The 19,409-nt window shown below is 32.8% G+C and overlaps 3 protein-coding genes across 4 annotated transcripts in view; all 3 read left to right on the forward strand.

Annotated features, from left to right (window-relative positions):
• The first annotated feature begins 2,351 nt into the window (after window positions 1-2,351).
• Window positions 2,352-4,864, forward strand: LOC123008708 (arylsulfatase B-like). The gene is made up of 7 exons (XM_044404679.1): window positions 2,352-2,513; window positions 2,561-2,950; window positions 3,003-3,258; window positions 3,309-3,466; window positions 3,512-3,647; window positions 4,175-4,336; window positions 4,380-4,864. Exons 1-7 carry the CDS (start codon window positions 2,403-2,405, stop codon window positions 4,841-4,843), a joined length of 1,677 nt encoding a protein of 558 aa, XP_044260614.1. The 5' UTR covers window positions 2,352-2,402; the 3' UTR covers window positions 4,844-4,864.
• A 2,780-nt stretch (window positions 4,865-7,644) lies between these two features.
• LOC123008699 (arylsulfatase B-like) lies at window positions 7,645-9,744 on the forward strand. The gene is made up of 7 exons (XM_044404665.1): window positions 7,645-7,843; window positions 7,892-7,961; window positions 8,014-8,415; window positions 8,462-8,717; window positions 8,766-8,923; window positions 8,972-9,263; window positions 9,309-9,744. The coding sequence occupies exons 1-7, from the start codon at window positions 7,770-7,772 to the stop codon at window positions 9,689-9,691; spliced, it is 1,635 nt and encodes a 544-aa protein (XP_044260600.1). The 5' UTR covers window positions 7,645-7,769; the 3' UTR covers window positions 9,692-9,744.
• Window positions 9,745-10,224: 480 nt separating this feature from the next.
• Window positions 10,225-19,409, forward strand: part of LOC123008404 (jmjC domain-containing histone demethylation protein 1) — a 24,213-nt gene continuing 15,028 nt past the window's right edge. Inside the window, exons 1-3 of one of the 2 annotated variants that reach the window (XM_044404186.1) lie at window positions 10,225-10,367; window positions 14,598-14,817; window positions 17,918-18,786. In XM_044404186.1, the coding sequence (XP_044260121.1) occupies window positions 10,320-10,367; window positions 14,598-14,817; window positions 17,918-18,786 (1,137 nt within the window). In that variant the 5' untranslated portion in view covers window positions 10,225-10,319. Of the gene's footprint in view, window positions 10,368-14,393; window positions 14,472-14,597; window positions 14,818-17,917; window positions 18,787-19,409 lie in introns of those variants that run through there. The other variant, XM_044404187.1, reaches the window with a different exon arrangement.

Genomic DNA, 19,409 nt, shown 5'->3' on the forward strand with positions numbered 1-19,409 from the left:
AGGAGGGTTTGATTGGGTGATTGCTTAGTTCTTGGAATTAGTGAGTCATTGAGTTGTTTGAACCGATTCTTCTTAATCAGTTTGTGGAATTATGCTAATGGTTTGTGATGGGAAGTTGGTGAATAAGTTGTGATAGCTTTTTGACTCGTGTGAGTCATGATTTGCGAAAAAATAAAGGCGTTTTGGCATTGATAATTTTCGGGTACAATAGGCTGCAGAAGTATGGCGGAAAGTGGCCACTTTTATTTTGAAGTCAACTGTACATTTAATAAATAAATCAATAAGAATTTGAGTTTTATTTTTCCGTCAATTTACAAAATAAACCAAATCAAATTTTTAATCAAAAAATCGTTTTTCAAGATTTTGTCTTTAATTGTGTCTTTTATTTCAGTTTAAGATTTTTTCTCTTAATCTTTAAAATCATTTATTTGTGAACACTTTGATATTATTTCTCCAAAATTTTGAGATTAGTTTTTTTTAAATAGCGTTTGTATTTTAAATAATGTTAAATTTTACCTCAAATTTTGAAATTACATATTACTAATTTTTAATTTATTTCCAATTTTTATTACTATCTTAAAATCTTGAAACCTGAACTTGGGAAAGTTTTGGGTTTAATAATTGAAAAAACTTAATTTTTGTTGCTTATCTTTATCCTTTATTCAAAATTTTTACTGTTTTAAAATCTTCAAAGGTTATAAATCATGACATCATAACCGTGCGAGATCTTGAAATACTGTAAATTTCTTCTAAAATTTTTTTATGGAGAATAGTTTCTTATTTTTCCCTTTTCTTTTTTTAATTTTCCTTGATTTTGATTTTTTAAAGATTTCTTGTACATATTTCACATAATATGCCATTGCCTGATTGATTTAAAATAATAATAGTTGTGTAATCTTCCATCATTTTTTTCAAGATTCTTGTTTAAATTTTCTTTTTTTTTGGAAATTATTAATTATTATTATTATTATTTTCAAATAATGTTTAAATTTTACCTTAAGATTTGTAATTGCAGATTATTTCTCTTTATTTTTTTCCAATTTTTAATACTATTTCAAAATCTTAAAATCTGAACTTTGAAAATAAACACTTGCGAAAGTTCTGGGTTTAATATATGAAAAACTATTTTTTGTTGTTTTACTCGTATCTTAATCCTTTAATAAAAAAATTACTATTTTTAAATCTTCAAACGTTATAAATCATGATCATAATATTGCGAGATTTTGAAATACTGTAAGATTGTTTCTATAATTTTTTATGGAGAATAGTTTCTCATTTTTTCCTTTTCTTTTTTCAAATTTCTTTGATCTTGACTTTTAACGATTTCTTGTACTTCACATAATATGCATTGTTTCATTGTCCCAAAATAATAACAGTTGTGAAATCTTTCATTTTATTTCAAGATTCTTGTTTAAATTTTGTCTTTTTCTTTGAAATTATTAATTATTATTATTATTTTCAAATAATGTTTAAGTTTCACCTCAAGATTTGTCATTGCAAATTATTAATTTATTTTTTTTTTCGAATTTTTATTACTATCTTAGTCTTGAAACCTGAATTTTCTAAATTAACACTTCCCAAAATTTTGGGGATATATTTCCAAAAAAATTATTTTTGTCGCTTTATCTTGATTTTTTAACACAGAATTTTTACTCTTTTCTAAGATTTTTGCAGATCTTGAAATACACAAAGATTTCTATTTTTTTTCTATCATTACTAATTTTTGTCGTGCCTTTTTATTAAACTTTCGTGGATGTTGTTTTATGTAATATGTATATTGTCTCAAACTACTAACAGTTGTGAAATCTTTTTTTTTTTTAATTTTGACTTTTTCTTTAGAATAAAGTATTATTAAAATACAAGTATCAAAAAATTAGTAACGTCATTTCTTCAAGATTTTAAAGTTTGTTATTTCAAAGTAGTCTTTGTTTATNAATTTTTTTCTCAGTATTTAAAGACGCTTCTTTTCTTAAAATTTTGAAACCAAAACTTAAAAAACTCACTTACTTTGATTTTTTCAGTCGAGATAAATATTTTTTTAAGATCTTTAAATTACTTATATTGTCTTGATCTTTGTTTCAAGATTTAAAATCTTGAGATTATTAATACAAACAATGTTCACATTTTTGTTATTTTAAAACTTTTACGATCCTAAAAGGCGACCTTTAGCCAGTCAGACTAATATTTAATTAGTCCATAAATAATTAACGCTTAAGATACGAAAAAAAATTTCCCCGATAAAAAATAACAATTACTTTTTAATTTTATTGTATTTATTTAGCATACACCTATAGTTTAAACTCATAAAGAAATGATAAGCGTTGACGTTTTGATAATTATTTTACAAAATTAACAAAAAATTACCACTCAGTCACTCCACAACTGTTTCAAACGCAACCAACATGAAAATAATTTTTCTACTCTTCCTATTTTTTCTAATAAAAACCTCGAGTCAAGTATGCCGTGTACGGCGACCCCGACCCCATATCATCGTTGTAATGGGCGACGACATGGTAATTCTCTTATTAAATTAATTAACCCATTGTGGTAATTATTTCAGGGGCATAACGATATTGGCCTCCGGAATAACCAAATCCCGACCCCAAACATCGACGCTTTGGGGTATAATGGGGTGGTTTTGGACCGCTACTACGTCCAGAATGCTTGTACCCCATCCCGGGCGGCTTTCCTCACCGGAAACTACCCCATCCGGTCCGCAATGCAAGGCTTACCAATAGTCGCCGGCCAAAACCGGTCCCTACCCCTCGACATGCCTCTAATGCCCCAACATTTGAAAAATCTGGGGTACAAGACGCATATTGTGGGTAAATGGCATTTGGGGTCGGCGTATCGGAGCAGTACCCCAACTGAAAAGGGGTTTGATACGCATTTTGGGTACTGGAATGGGTTTACGGGGTATTATGACTATTTCACGGATTTTAACAGCACGGTACCCCAATTTCGGGTGAAAAATGCCTCAGTTTAAGTTCGTATATTCGCAGGCGATTGAAGGGTTTGATTTGCATGACCAGTTTGAGACCGAATGGGGGTCCCAGGGGCAATATGCCACTAGGGTTTTTACACAAAGGGCTTTAGATATTATAGAGGGGCATGATACGACAAGACCCCTTTTCCTCCTAATGACCCATTTGGCCGCCCATGCTGGGCGCGATGGTACCGAATTGGGGGTCCCCAATGCGGATGAGACCCAACGGAGGTACTCCTACATTCAGGACCCCCGTCGGAGGCTCTATGCCGGTACTTAATTAACTAATTAATTAACCAGTTAATTAATTATTTGTTTGAAGAAATTGTGGCCGAATTGGACCGATCGCTCGGAAAAGTCGTCAAGAAATTATCCGAACGCCAAATGCTGGAAAATTCCATCATTTTGTTTTTCTCGGATAATGGGGCCCCCAGTGTGGGGCCTTACACAAACTCAGGGTCGAACTGGCCCCTTCGAGGGGTAAAAAAATCGTAAAATTTTGCCAAACCTGCAATTTTATTTCAGATCAAATTGACCAATTTCGAAGGGGGGATTAGGGGCACAGCGACTATTTTTAGCCCCTTGTTGAAGAAAAGAGGTTACGTTAATAACCAACTAATACACGTTTCTGATTGGTTGCCCACTTTTTACGCAGCGGCAGGTAAAATACATAATTGTTTTTATCAGTTAAAATTAATTTGTTCTAATTTTAAACAAACTATTTTTAGTTTTTTACTAATTACTTTTACATAATTTTTTTCATACATACAGGATGTCTCAAAACTCGCGCCTCAGAGAAAAATTTCACGTAAGATACATGAACTTGGGAAAAATTCTGTTATTTCAAAAAAAAATTTGACATTTATTTTTTGACATTATTTAGTAAAGGTTCAAAAATTTTGACAATAAAAGCCACAAATAACATTAAAAATAGTTATAATTTAGGATACAGCTTCATTGTTTTTTTCTTCTTATAACTTGTGGCAAAAAAAACTTGAAAAATTAAATTTTTCCAACAAAAATAAATAGAGTCAAAGTAAACTCTCATAACTTCGAAATTTTTATAGATAGAATTTTTCCTGTTTCTAATATGTTACCTTACATGGCACCCTGTATTTAAATTCTGAAACAAAATTTGAATTAGGCGCCACTTTTGGGGCGCGAAATTCAAAGAAGTTAATTTTCCAGGGGGGAATTTGGCCGATTTGGGGCCCATTGACGGGGTCAACCAATGGGAGACCCTCTCCCTGGGCACCCCCTCTCCCCGTTCCGAGCTCCTCGTCAACATCAACGAACAAGACAACACCACATCCATCATCACCGACAACGGCCGATTCAAACTCCTCACAGGTACCAACCCACAAACACAAATTCCACTAAACTTTTTATTTAGGGGTTTTTGAGGATGGCCAATTTGATACATATTTCGGCGATAGCGGTCGCACCCCTGGCACACCCCCTTACGACCCCTTCGCCGTCCTCCAAAGCGACACCAATGTGGCCATTCAGGAACTAACCCAAACACCAATCACGCGCCGCCAAATGCGGGTCACGAGGGCTCAAATCGACCTATCTTGGTGTCGAAATGACTCTTTTAGGCCGGCTTTGAATTGCTCGCAATCGTGTCTTTTTGATCTAGAGAGCGACCCGTGCGAGACTAGGAATATAATTGAGGAGAATCCGGAGGTTGGGGAGAGGCTTTTGAGGCGCATTGAGGAGTTTTTTGGGGTTTTGGTGCCCCAAGGGGACGCCACTGTCGATCCTAATGCCAATCCTCAACGGTATAATAACACGTGGTGCACGTGGCTTGATGACGAGTGGTGTGTCAAAACACCAAATAACACCAACTTGATTTAAAGAAATACATTTTTTTGAACAAAAGCGGTGTTTTTTTTTACATTTTGTTTGTGGTATAACATATTTATGCACATACAAAACAAAAAAATTGAATTTCCCTATTTTTGGGAATTATGGGCAGCGGAATATTTGAATTTTATTACTACTACAATTAAAAAAATGTAAAACAAAGGGACTAATTTAATTGTGATTAAGATTTTAAAGGTGAAAAACACAAAAAGAGAATATGTACTTAATTTTTAAATTTAATATTTATTGTAGAACACCACTGATCTTTTTTGAAATTATAGTTGTATTTATATTTTTGATATTTTCGATTTTATCAGAAATTTTCTCGATAACTATTTTTCGTACAGGGCTGATCTTTTTTATATGTATGTATATGATAGAAAACTAAATTTTCTTTTCAACAGTACCCAACATAAGAGGTTATCATTAATAAGTCCAGAGTTATAATGACAAAAATAAAAAAAAAACAACTTTAAACTTGATCCATATAACGTTGTTATTGGGTCAAGTTTAAAAATTACGATTTTTTTTTGAGTTTTTCAAGGTGAGTGGTAGTAAAATCGTAAAAATAGACAATTTACTAAAAGTCGTAAAAATATGGTTTTCTAGACGTAAAATTACAGGCTGAACAACAAGTTAAAATACATACTTAAAAACGCATTTAAAGTTTCACAATTTTGACAATTTTTTATTTTTGAACGACGATTACGACCAAACTATTAGACTTAGAGCAAAAAGCTCAACACCATCGTAAGCAGCGTAAAAAAATCTATCGATTAACATCAAAGCAAAGTCAATAATTCGCAAAAAAATTGAAACTTTAAACGCCGATTACGGCGAAAATAAAGGAGATAGCGCAAACAAAATGGTTGGAAAATTCGTAATCAGCGTATCAAAATCTATCGTATAAGATAGGTTTAAATTGAATCTGAGACATGTTCAAAAACACTAGTTTTTAACGCGGGGGGGTGTTAACAAATTTTCACTTTTTCTTATTTTGTAAATTGCGAAAAAATTATATCTCAATGGTACAATATTTTGACCAAAATCATATGTAAAATGTTTCGGGGAATCGATTGGCGTCAAGAAAACCGCAAAATTCGTAATAGTTTTTAAGTTATATACATATTTAAATTTTTGATATTTTTGTCTTTATCACAAATTTTCTCGATAACTATTTATCGTAGAGCACTGATCTTTTTTGTATATGATAGAAAATTAAATTTTCTTTCCAACGGTACCAAATATAAAAAGTTATTTCTAATAAGTCCGCAGTTATTGGCATTAGACCGCTCCGCGTACCGAAAATCCAAAATTTCGACAAAAATCGAAAAAATTAAAAACTTCAAAATTATCCATTTGCACTCTTGGATGTTCAAAAGACTTAATAAAGCACAAAAACATTGTAAAAATGCGAAAAATAAATTTTTTCGAAAAATTTTGTGTAAAATATATTGAAGGAAAACATTGAAATTATCGGCGGCTGTGGTGGCTCAGCGGTAGGTCCCGAGTTCGAGCCCTGGTCAAGTTGGCAATTTTTCTCAAATTCAAATTCAATTATAATTCAAATAAATGTCAAAAGAGGGCGGGCGCATAAGAGCGCGATCTTTAAAAACATGTGCACATGTTCTAATAAGTAAATGTAAGAGAGAAAGCGCACAATACTAACTAAAATAAGCACCAATAGATGGCGGGCGTATAAGAGCGCGAACTTTAAAACAAGTATCTACAAAAGTGAAAAAGTGAAAATAGTGTAAAATTAATTTAATAGTAATATAAGTAAAGAAAAGGTAAGTTAAGTAAAATAAACGAAAGGTAAGTTTTGCATTAAAAATTAAGGAATTTTTTTTATTAATTATTGTTATTATTACTAATAACCCAAATGATTTACATAAGTGTACTAGTGAAATAGATATAAGTAAACAAAAGGTGAGTAATATAAGGTATAATAAAGTAAAAGTAGCATGAAATGTATACAGGTTCTTAAAAAAAGAAATATTTCAGGAGGTAGTAGTACGGACCAAAACAAACAAAAAAAAATTAATAATTTAAGGTCCGCAAAATCCGCCAAAAATCGACCAAAATCCCGACAAAAATCAAAAAAAAAAATTAATTTTAAAGTTGATTTATATAACGTTCTTTACATTTCTAGAGGTCTTAGAGACTCAAAAGTGCATAAAACGTTATTTGGTCAAGTTTTAAAAACTTCGAATTTTTTGAGTTTTTAAAGGTTTTTGCTAAGGTACTTAGTGACGATTTTATCCACACTGGCGGAAATTTCAAACTAAAAAAAATGTCTTTTTTGTTGTCTCAAATCTGTGTCAAATATTTATTTACATGTTATTGCTTTTATTTAGAATAGAAAAAAAAATCTTTTTTATGACTTTTGGAGCTGATTGTAATAAAAATATTTAAATTTGCTGCCATTTTCTCCTCTGACGTCATTTTGTTTGGCGGGAAATTTAAATTAAAACTTGAAAAAAACGCATTTTGTGTCATTTATAGTCCGAAAAAGAAATTTAATTTTTGTTTTGAATTTAAAACGCATGAAATATAAACGGAAATTAATTTTTTTGACCTTCGATAACCCGAAGCAGCTGCGAATTACATCAGCAAATAAACTTTTTTTAATTTCTCTTCTTTTCAACTCACTTTCTTCCCACTTTTCCCTTTCCAACTTATCGTAAGACCAAAATTTTTTATTATTATTATACACGTGACTTCCTTACTTCTATGCTTTCCAGTATAAGGCATAAATTCCAACTTTGAGGCGAATTAAGTGTGAATGACCCTCAACTTTGACGATAATAACTCAGACAAGAATAAACCACACGCAAATACGCATTTATTAAGTCTGGGCTAGACATTATAAACCCTTATCTTATCTTTCTAGAACAAAAATTTAAATTTTCAAAAAATGAAACGCTTAAAAAAGTACCAAATTGTTGCAATTGCAGCTATTATGGTTTGTTTTTTGGGAGCCCTCCTTTAGTAAGTATTTAATTCTTTTATTTAATTATTTTTTTTCACAAATTTTAGTTTTATTTTAACTTCCTCTAAGGCAAGCACCGCAAAACCCCACATTATTATTATCATAGCCGACGATTTGGTAATGTTGATAATTTGCCCTTCAACCTAAACCTAGCCTAACCCTTTCGTAGGGCTACAACGATGTTAGCTTCCACGGTTCGGCCCAAATCCCCACCCCCAACCTGGCCAACCTGGCCACAAAGGGCATAATCCTGGACCGGTTTTACACCCAAGCGACTTGTACCCCTTCTCGGACCGCCCTTCTCACTGGAAATTACCCAATCAGATCGGGCATGCAGGGCTACCCTCTCAAGGCGGGCGAGAACCGGTCCCTACCCCAAAACATGCCCACAATGCCTCTCCATTTCAAAAATTTGGGCTACAAGACACATCTTGTGGGTAAATGGCATTTAGGGGCGGCTTATAGACAGGATACCCCATTGGGGAAAGGATTTGATAGTCATTTCGGGTACTGGAATGGGTTCGTGGGGTATTTTGACTACTTGGCGTTCAGTAAAATGGATAATGGGACGGTGGGTGGTTTTGGTATGAGCGATGGGTCTTTTAATGGGTTTTTAGTTGATTAAAGGGTTGGATTTGCATGACCAGTTTGAGCCGGTTTGGGGTAGTCAAGGGAGGTACGCAACTGAGTTGTTTACTGAGAAAAGCTTGGAGATTATTGAGAGGCATGATGTGGGGGTACCCCTTTTCATGGTCGTGTCCCATTTGGCCGCACATACGGGTCAAAACGGGACAGAATTAGGGGTCCCCGATGTCGACCAAACTAACCACAAATTCGCATATATTCAAGCCCCCAGACGCAGACTTTATGCCGGTAAAACAGAACCCTGCATTTCGTAACATTCAACGTTGCTTTTTTCAGAAATTGTGAGCCAATTGGACGCTTCCATTGGCCGAATTTTGGCCAAACTTGACGAAAAACAAATGCTTGACAATTCAATCGTTTTGTTTTTCTCAGACAATGGGGCCCAATCGGTTGGAATGTATGAAAATTCCGGCTCGAATTGGCCCCTACGAGGGGTACCCGACCCCAATTATAAAAAAAATCAAGTGACGTGCGCATTTTAGGTCAAATTTTCCGACTTTGAAGGTGGGGTACGCGTGGCAGCCGCCATTTATAGCCCACTTTTGCGGAAAATGGGCTATGTGAGCGACCACCTGATCCACATCACCGACTGGTTGCCCACTCTGTTCTCCGCCGCGGGTGGGGATGTAGCCCAATTGGGCAAAATCGATGGGATTGACCAATGGGACGCCTTGAGCAACAACAACCCATCAAACCGTTCCGAAATCCTGGTCAATATTGACGAAGTCGACAATAATTTTGCCATAATTTGGGACAAATTCAAACTACTCCAAGGTAACCCCAAATTTGGATAATTCTGGATAATTAATTGTAATTCAGGCAGTTACAATGAGGGTCTTTTCGATCAGTATTATGGCGAAAGTGGCCGAGAGCCGGAAAATCCGACCCCAAACCCGAATGAGACCACCGTGGACTTGTCTTGGTGCAGAACCCCAAACCAGACCCCAATTTTAAATTGCACGGGGGGCTGTCTCTTCGATTTGGACAAAGACCCGTGCGAGACAACAAACATTATCGATTCAGAACCAGAAATAGCCAAACAATTATACGAGAAAATCGAAAAGTTTTGGAAGGAGTTGGTACCCCAAAGAAACAAAGACACCGACCCAAAATCAGACCCCATTTTCTACAACAACACGTGGTGCACGTGGCTTGAGGACGCCTGGTGTTACAAAACCACAAATATTGAGCGAATTAGTTGATAATTTTGTAAAAATTTGTTAATAATGAATAAAAGTATAGGCACTTTAGTACAGATGAGTATTGTTGATTGCATACCCAACCCAATAATTTTTTTAAACTTGTGGTTAGATGAGATAAAATGTGACTACTTTATGAGTATGGGGACTAATAATTGAACGGTGGTATTCAATTTGTTTAAATTGTTCTCAATTTTTTAGTTTTGTTTGTGTTTTTGTTGTTTGGTGTTGGCGCCCTCTTTCGGCATTTTCTTGGCGCTCGATTCAAAATAAACTCTATTTAAAGTGAATTTTTCCCCGTTTTTTTACCAAAAACCGTTTCAGAGTGTTTCCCCGTTTGCCTGGCCACCCACAGAGTGTCCCCTAACCCGCCTCCGGGGTTTTTCCGGCCCCCTCAACAAATAAAATCTAATTGGAGTAAAACCCCAGCCCCGACTTGTGCAACAAAGACCGGTGATACACTAGCACGTGAGTGTAAGCGAGACATCGCGATGTTGTGTATCTTAACCCCGGTCATCTGTTCTTTCATTTTTAGTAGCGCTTTCGCAGGCGCTTGGTGTGGTTGTGTTTGCGTTAAATTTGCAAAATAATTTACGAATCGTGCGTAAAATCGCGTGTGAATTCGTTTGAAATGTCGCAGAATTCGTCTGCCGGCAAACGAAACTCCTCCATACAGCTGGTGAGTGGTTTTTCTATGGATTTTATCGCAGTTTCAGTCGCCATAGTGTGACTTAGAAAACTCACGTAACTCGAAAAGTCGCCATGCCGTCACGGTACGGTTTTCTGACGTTTTCGGACCATTTTCCACGGGATTTTACCCGATTTTCCCAATTACATGTGTCCAAATCGCAGGCGGTTGGGTCCAATTGTCATAACAAAAGAACGTCGTCAAGCTGACACGGCCACTCGATGTGTGCTAGTGTAATTAATCGACACGTTACAGTTTGAGGATTTTGAGGATTTTTTCGAGGGATGAGACTTTTCGCTTGTTTTGTGATAACACGTCGTGTTTGTACAGGTGTGCCGTACGCCTAATAAGGATTTGGAAGTTTATTAGTTTGTAATTTATTTTGTAAATTTACAAAAAATGGCGTTTGTAATTTGGGTCAGAATAATACACAAAGTTTTGACAGTTCTAGTGTTGTTTTATTAGTCACGTGATGCAAAATGACACTGTGTCAAATTGGTTATCAAGGTCGCCATGACTACCACTCCTCAAAAAACACTGGCGTTGTAGTCTTATAATAATTATTATTAATTGCCCAAATTAAAGTATATTTTGTGGAATAAAAAAAAACATTTTTTTCAAATTGTACATTTTTGTATGTTTTTTTCCAAACATCACTGAATTAAGAAAAAAGGTTTTTTTCAAGATATAAAATGTAAAAAAAAAACAAGTTAGCCTTGCATCTTCAAAACCAATGAGGGTAGAAATTTGAAAATTATTTCAGACGATAAAATTTAATACTTTTAACTATGTACCAAATTTTGATACAATTTGTTTTTAAAATATTTGCTGTATGTATAGTTTTTAACCACCCTGTATGTAAAATTTGAAAATCCCAGATTAGTTGGAAAGTCAAAAGCAAAAATTAAATTAAATAAAATCAAGTTGGCTTTGAATCCTCAAAACAAACTGGTGTAAAAATTTGAAAAATATTTCAGACAAGGTTTAAATGTTTTTAAACATGTATACCAAAGTTGCATACATTTTGATTAATTGATTGTAAAATAATTCTGTATGCATAATTTTTGGGCGTCCCTGTATATTATAAAATTGAAAATTACGGATTTTTTCGATAATCAAAATGAAATATTTAAGTTAGAAGTGCAGAATTAGAAAGTTAAAAATTAGAAAATTGTGTTGATTTGGAGGGGTTCCGGATTCTGGATTTTTGAAAAAAAATCAAAAAATTGTCCGGAAATGAAGATTAATCGTACTTATTATTTTTTTACACATACTTATTGAAGTGAGTTACATCACTGAATTAAGAAAAAATATGCTGTTTTTCTAAATTCTAAAAATCAAGTCAGATAATAATTAGAAAAAAAATATCCGGGTCTTCAACGTCTGGAAACGGTATTTTTAAACGTATATACGAAATCTGAATACAATTTGAAAAATTGCTTTTTTTTATTTTTTGGGCGTCCCTGTATATTATATAAATTTCAGTCAGAAAATCATTTTTTAAACGCTCATTTTTTTTTTTTTTAATACTTATGAATCTTTTATTTGTTGAATCAAACTTCCGGCGGAAAATGAGAAAGACATGAGTGAAATAATCGGCTTACAAATATTGTAAAGATGCCAAGCACGAAAGTGGTATTTTCGTCCCTCAGTGACTCTAATCGATACACTGCAGTGCAGAAAAGTGACATCTGCAACAAATAAAAGATATACCATCGACTTGATTAAAAATTGCATTAGATCTTTGACGATTTTTTCCGTTTCTTTGCACAAATTCGTCAAACCTCGGAACTCTTTATAATTCATTTGCAACGATTTTGTTGACATGTTTTCAAAGAAATCCCTCGATGCAACTAGTTTCCAATCTAATATTAAATCGGCCGAATTTCCGCTCGATTTGTTCCCGAACAAGGGATTAGAGATTACATTCCCGAAATATTAGTTGAATTAAAAATATGAAAGGAATAATGTTGCACTTTCCTCTCAGTTTGTCCTAAAAACTAATAAGAGGTAGTAAAAGTCACATTAGCCGTAATTATTTAAGCAGATGGGAAGATTGAAAATATATACAGAATTTTCAGACCTCAGATAAAACACAAAATGTAGGGAGAAATTTCGGGAATTAATAATTTTTTTAATTTCAAAATTCGAGCTGAAAAAGACAAAATTTTAGCTTTAAAAATACTTTTTGTACAAAAAATGTTAAATTTTTTTAAAAAGTTCGTAGATTTTTCAAAAAATCAAATCTCGATCTACAAGAACCGTTTGGGAGATTTAAAAACTATTCAGAAATACAGATTTCTACAAAAATCTAAAAATTTGTTGAATTTTAAATTTTTTTAATCAGTAGATTTTTCAAAATATAAAACTCGCATTTTGCTGGTTTTCTAAACTTTATTTTCAAATTATTCAAATAAAATTTTTAGGTACAGATTATTTTAATACGCATATTTGCTTTTTACGATCGTTTTAACTTATACCTAAGCCAGAAAAACAATTATTTTGCAAAATTGTGTCAAAAAGAAGCCAAAAACCCACCAAATTATGGCGAGAAAATAGTTATTTGTTACTTTTTTGAGCGTTTCAACACGTTTTTGAGTTGAAATTTCAATATTTTTCAAGGTTTTGTTTAAAATGGGCGAAGAATTATAAACTTTGTTTTTTTTTAGCGTTTTAGTACGTTAAATTTTGACAAAAACAAGCTGAAAAAAATCAAATTTTTGGCTAAATTGTTTTTTAGTTAAAAATTTTGTCAAAAATTTATTCTAATATATCTAGTTTTTTTTTTTTGGATAAACAAGGGCAAAAAATAAGTAATTTGGGTCAAAAATGAATTATTATTTTTTTCAGTTCATTTAGTTCGTTTTTCAATTATGACTACAATTGTTTTGCAAATTTTCGTCAAAAATAACAAGGGAATAGGGATTACATTAAAAAAAATGCCAACATTGAAACATGTTTTGCTGTTTTTTTAGAGATTTTTGTACTAAAAATACAATTATTTCTCCAAATTTTGTCAAAAATAAAGTTCAAAACTAGTTACTTAAGCGTTTTCGAGTGTTTAAGCACATTTTTGAGCTAAGAGTTAAGTTTTTTCCGACAAATTTAAGAAATAATTTTAGAAAAACAGGGCTATCCAACTTGACTGTTTAACTTAATAATCATCAAATTAGTTGAAAAATGATGTTATTTTTTATTTTTCGGTCGTTTTAACTCAATTTTGAATCAAAATGCAATTAATTATTTTCATCAAATATCATGAAATTAGATTGAAAAAGTGTCATTTTTTTTGTTCTTTGATTATGTTTTTCAGTTAAAAATTTTGTCAAAAACTAGTCAAAAATTCAACAATTTTGAGTTAAAAATGAGACATTTTTGCGTTTTCGAGTGCTTAAGCACATTTTTGAGCTAAATAAAGATTTGTTATAAAATTTTAATATAAATCAAAATAATTTATTATTTTTGCTTTTTACGACCATTTTTAAGTCGGAAAAGCAATTATTTTACAACATTTCGTCAAAAATAAACCAGAAGTCAGTAATTTAAATTGAAAATTTGTTACTTTTATGTTTTTCGAGTTTTTATTTTAAAAAAATCTAGTTTTTTTTGGCTAAACAAGGGCAAAAAATCAGTAAATTGGGTCAAAAATGAATTATTACTTTCTTTTTCAATCCATTTAGTGCGATTTTGAGTTGAACTGCAAATTATCGTCAAAAATAACAAATATGAGTTGCATCAAAAATATGAAAGCAATAATGTTGCACTTTCCTCCCAGTTTGTCGTAAAAACTAATAAAAGGTAGTAAAAGTCCCATTACACGAATGACTTTATTGTTTCAAATAGTTAATTTTTGACATTCTCGTTTAAAAAGATGCACTTTTCGCCCGTCATTACTTTGGGTGCTGAAATCCAATTTTGGTTCATTGTCAACTTTGATGAAATTTCATAGCCCTCCTCCCTCGCCCTCGACGCATGCCCGCCGCCACTTTTCAGGCGTCGAGTCGGCAACTTTCCCGATTTCAGTACCACAAAATGGCGCACAGGGGTAAAAAGCTCCAGCGCTCTGAAGATCGTCAAAACTACATCTCTCGCATGGTACGTGTGTCGGGGAAAAACCCACCCATCAACCCATAAACCCAATTCAGTATATTGATTTTCACGCGCACTTGATATCGATTGAATTTTCCCCCCGACGAGTGCTACAGGTATTTAATGTTGTAGAGAGAACGCAAACAGAAGAAACTTTATTCGGAGGATTGGGCGCTAGGAGATGACGAAATCGAGGGCCGGAGATCTTTCAATCTCCAGGAAAAACTGGAAAATCCGCTTTTCGCCACGCATAATATCGTCAAGGAAATGCACGGGAATGAACTGAATGTGGCGTATTTTCAGAAACATGGGTTCAATACGCCCCTGTTGTTCAAAGAGAAGACCGGATTGGGTAAGAGAAATAAAAAAAATCGAATTTTTTTTTCAAAAACTTGTCGTTACAAGTCGGAATCACACTTCTTTATCGTCGTCCGGAATACTAATTCAAAGAGGAGTTGTTGAAGTCGAGAATTATTTCAAAAAACGCTTTTCGATATTGTTACTTTCTCGACATAAATTTCCATTTAAGTTGCACTTTGTTGTTTCAGATTAAAGTTAACCTTATTTAAAGCTGAACTTTCAAAGTTAGATTTATTCCGGTCGTAGATAGTTTTATCAAGCTTTGCTCTTTTGTGTACTTTTCTCATGGAGACTGACATTTGACCTCAGTGGAAATATCAAGTGCGAGAAGTGTGCCAGAAACTCGATACAAATAACGATTTTTTTCTACCACCCTCACAATAAAAAGTTTAATTTTTGATATTACTATTACTAAAAGTGAGTAAATGTTTTTTTTTCCGACGAATTAATAAAGTTAAAATATACCGGGTGAAACGAACCTTTGAAACGCTCTTTTCAATAAATTTATTGTTTTTTTGCTTATTTCGCTACTATTTAACGTTAATTTTTTGCTTAAGTATATTTTATCGTAATGAAGAAAATAGATAATTAAATGTTAAAGTACAGTTCCAAAAATTAAGCCAAAAATCAAAAATATGTATTAGTCGTGGACAAAATATAGTATTCTAGTCGCATAATAGCTATTGTTCATTCAGATTTTGCGAATATTTGCCTTACGGTTATTTAATTACTTATTTAAGAGACAGAAAATATATACAGAAACACCAGCTTAAAAAATCACTAGACCTGTAATAAAACAAAAAATGTAAGGAAAAATTTCGTCAAATTTTAGATCAGTGATTTTTTTAATTTTAAAATTCGAGCTGCAGTTAGGGGACTTAAAAACTATCCTAAAATTTCAGCTTTAAAAATATGTATTTCAGTTTTGTAAATACCAAAAAATGTAAGAATTTGTTGAATTTTACAGAAATATAGTAGATTTTTAAAAAAAAACAAAACTCAAGCTAAAAACAGTTGGGGAGATTAAAAAAACTATTCAAAAATGCAGGTTTTCACAAAAATCTAAGGATTTGTTGAATTTTTAATTTTTTTAGTAAGTAGATTTTTCAAAATATAAAATTCGCATTTTTTCATTTTCAAATTATTGAAATAAAATTTTTACAAATTAATTTTGATACGCATAGTTGCTTTTTACGATCGTTTTAACTTATATTTAAGCCAGAAAAGCAATTATTTAAATTTCGCCAAAAAAACATGAAATTATGTCGAGGAAAAAGTTATTTGTTACTTTTTTGAGCGTTTCAGCATATTTTTAAGTTGGAATTTCAATCTTTCTCGAGGTTTCGTTTAAAATGGGCGAAAAATTATAAACTTTGGTTGAAAATGTCACTATTTTTGGCCTTTTTGAGAGTTTTAGTTCGTTAAATTTTGACAAAAACAAGCTGAAAAAAATCAAATTACATCGAAAATGGTGTTATTTTTGTCTTTTTGGAGATTTTAAACGCATTTATTCTAAAAAAATCTATTTTTTTTTTGGCTTAACAAGGGCAAAATCGGTAAATTGTGACAAAAATTAATTATTATTTTCTTTTTCAATTCATTTAGGCGTTGTTGAGTTGGTTGAGCTGGTTTTCTAAACTTCATTTTCAATTTATTCAAATAAAACTTTTACAACTTAAGTTTGATAGGCATATTTGCTTTTTACGATCGTTTTGACTTATAAGTACGACAGAAAAGCAATTATTTTGCAAAATTTTGTCAAAAAGAAGCTAAAAAAAACACGAAATTATGGCTAGAAAACAGTTATTTGTTACTTTTTTGAACGTTTCAACACGTTTTCGAGGTAAAATTTCAATATTTCTCTAGGTTTTGTTTAAAATGGACCAACAATTATAAACTTTGGCTCTTTTGAGCGTTTTAGTACGTTAAATTTTGACAAAAACAAGCTGAAAAAACTTTAATTACACTGAAAATGTTTTTGTCTTTTTGGAGATTTTAAACACATTTATTTATCCCAAAAAATCTAGTTAAGGTCAAAAAATCAGTAAATTGGGTCAAAAACGATTAATTTTTTTCCTTTTCAATCGATTTTGTGCGTTTTTGAGTTAGGACTACAATTGTTTCGCAAATTTTCGTCAAAAATAAGTGAACAAACAACCAAATTACATCGAAAATGGTGTTATTATTGTCTGTTTTGGGCTTTTGAACACATTTTTTAGTTAAAAAAATCTGATTTTTTTTACAAGATATAACTAAACCAAGGCAAAAGTGAATTATTTCTGCCTTTTCAATCGTTTTAGTACGTTTTTGATTGACTTGGGACCACAATTATTTCTCAAAATTTCGTCAAAAATAACCTGAAAAATAATCCAATTACGTCGAAAATGGTGCTATTTTTGTCTTTTTCAAGCTTTGAAACACTTTTTTAACCTGAAAAATCAGATTTTGTACAAGATTTAGCTAAACCAGGGCAAAAAAATCAGAAACTATCCACAAACACCAGCAAAAAAACTTCAGAATTGAACAAAAAAATCTAAGAATTTGTTTATTTTTTATTTTATTTTTTCAACTGCAAAAGACAAGAAGAATAAGAACACTCAGATCATTACAAAACTCGCATTTCGCTTGTCTTGTAATCTTCATCTTCACTAGTAACAACCATAATTATTTAATTATTAAATTAAAATTTTTGCAAATTAATTTTGTACGCATTTTTTGATCTCCAAAAAGTAACAATGAGATTTTTTGGTGAAATTGTTTTTTGTCAGTTTCATGGAGCAGATAAATTAATTAAACAATTTTTTTCCTATTAAGATATTAGATATCAATTTAGTGTAATAAATACAGATTGTTGCGAAAAATTGCAACTCCATATTCTACACTGGAAAATAACACTAATAAAAAAGAAAATGCAAATTAAAAAAAATAAATAATCGTTTTGACTGGCTCACAAAACCTGTAAAATTTTATGAAAATAACTCAACCGGTTAATTAAATTTTTTAAATTTTAATTATATATTTTTTATAATTTTTTAAGAGTGCGTAATAAATATTGCTGTTTGCTCCTGGGTTGAATATCCGTTTTTTTCTAGGCTTGCGCGTCCCGACGTCGAACTTCACTATCAACGACGTCCGCATGTGCGTCGGTTCGCGTCGCATCCTCGACGTAATGGACGTCAACACGCAAAAAAACAGCGAAATGACAATGAAAGAATGGCAAAAGTACTACGAAGACCCCGCCAAAGACAAACTCCTCAACGTCATCTCCCTCGAATTCTCCCACACAAAACTCGAGAACTACGTCCAGAGTCCAACAGTGGTTCGTCAAGTCGACTGGGTGGACTGCGTATGGCCTCGCCACCTCAAAGAAAGCCAAACCGAGGCCACCAACCTCCTCGAAGACATGAAATACCCCAAAGTCCAAAAGTACTGCCTCATGTCGGTCAAGGGCTGCTACACGGACTTCCACGTCGATTTCGGTGGTACCTCCGTGTGGTACCACATCCTCAAAGGTTCCAAAGTCTTCTGGCTCATCCCTCCCACCGAACACAATCTTGCTTTGTACGAACGGTGGGTGCTTTCGGGTAAACAATCGGATATTTTTTTCGGGGATACGGTGGATAAGTGCGCGAGGATTACCCTCACGGAGGGTAACACGTTTTTCATACCCACGGGGTGGATACATGCGGTTTATACCCCGATGGATTCGTTGGTTTTCGGCGGGAATTTTTTACATTCGTATGGAATTGATAAACAGTTGAAGATCGCCCATGTTGAGGATACCACCAAAGTGCCGCAAAAGTTCCGATATCCATTTTTTACCGAAATGTTATGGTATGTGCTGGAACGGTATGTCCATTGTCTTCTAGGGAATTCACATCTGACGACGGGACACGATGTGGCGATTCCGCCCGATCGGCCACATGTGCATCTGACACAAGCGGAGTTGCACGGACTCAAGGTGGGCATACGATATTTTTTCTACAATTTTCGTATTACGAGATTTTTTTCTACTGCCACTTCTAACAGATTTCGTAGGAAACTAAGGATTTTTTATCATAAAATCTCAATTTAAAGTCTTATTTAGTCAAGAGCTAAATATCGCTGTTAAAAATCTTTTTTTTGCAAAATTTCGTCAAAAAGAAGCCAAAAAATCACGAAATTATGGCGAGAAAAAAGTTATTTGTTACTTTTTTGAGCGTTTCAGCACGTTTTTGAGTTAAAATTTGAATCTTTCTCGAGGTTTCTTTTATGGGCGAAAAATTATATACTTTGGCTCTTTTGAGCGTTTTAGTACGTTAAATTTTGACAAAAACAAGCTGAAAAAAAATCAAATTACATCGAAAATGGTGTTGTTTTCGTCTTTTTGGAAATTTGAAACGCATTTGTCCTAAAAAATCTAGTTTTTTTTGGATTAACAAGGGCAAAAAATCAGTAAATTGGGTCAAAAATGAATTATTTTTTCTTTTTCAATTCATTTAGTGCATTTTTGAGTTGGAACTATAATTGTTTTGTAAATTTTCGCCAAAAACCACCAAATTATGGCGAGGAAAAAAGTTACTTGTTACTTTTTTGAGCGTTTCA

This window comes from Tribolium madens, unplaced genomic scaffold (assembly GCF_015345945.1).
Source record: "Tribolium madens isolate multiple individuals breed KSU strain unplaced genomic scaffold, Tmad_KSU_1.1 Scaffold_71;HRSCAF=194;Tcas5.2_LG6, whole genome shotgun sequence".
In the NCBI taxonomy this organism is placed as follows: Eukaryota; Metazoa; Arthropoda; class Insecta; order Coleoptera; family Tenebrionidae; genus Tribolium; species Tribolium madens.

What these genes read in the sequence shown, in the direction of transcription:
- LOC123008708 (XM_044404679.1), top strand. Translation starts at nt 2,403, where the DNA reads ATGAAAATAATTTTTCTACTCTTCCTATTTTTTCTAATAAAAACCTCG. An exon ending in CCGTCGGAGGCTCTATGCCG is followed by an intron (nt 3,259 to 3,308) that starts GTACTTAATTAA and finishes ATTTGTTTGAAG; the next exon opens with AAATTGTGGCCGAATTGGAC. An exon ending in CGAACTGGCCCCTTCGAGGG is followed by an intron (nt 3,467 to 3,511) that starts GTAAAAAAATCG and finishes ATTTTATTTCAG; the next exon opens with ATCAAATTGACCAATTTCGA.
- LOC123008699 (XM_044404665.1), top strand. Translation starts at nt 7,770, where the DNA reads ATGAAACGCTTAAAAAAGTACCAAATTGTTGCAATTGCAGCTATTATG. An exon ending in GTAAAATGGATAATGGGACG is followed by an intron (nt 8,416 to 8,461) that starts GTGGGTGGTTTT and finishes ATGGGTTTTTAG; the next exon opens with TTGATTAAAGGGTTGGATTT. An exon ending in CAGACGCAGACTTTATGCCG is followed by an intron (nt 8,718 to 8,765) that starts GTAAAACAGAAC and finishes TGCTTTTTTCAG; the next exon opens with AAATTGTGAGCCAATTGGAC.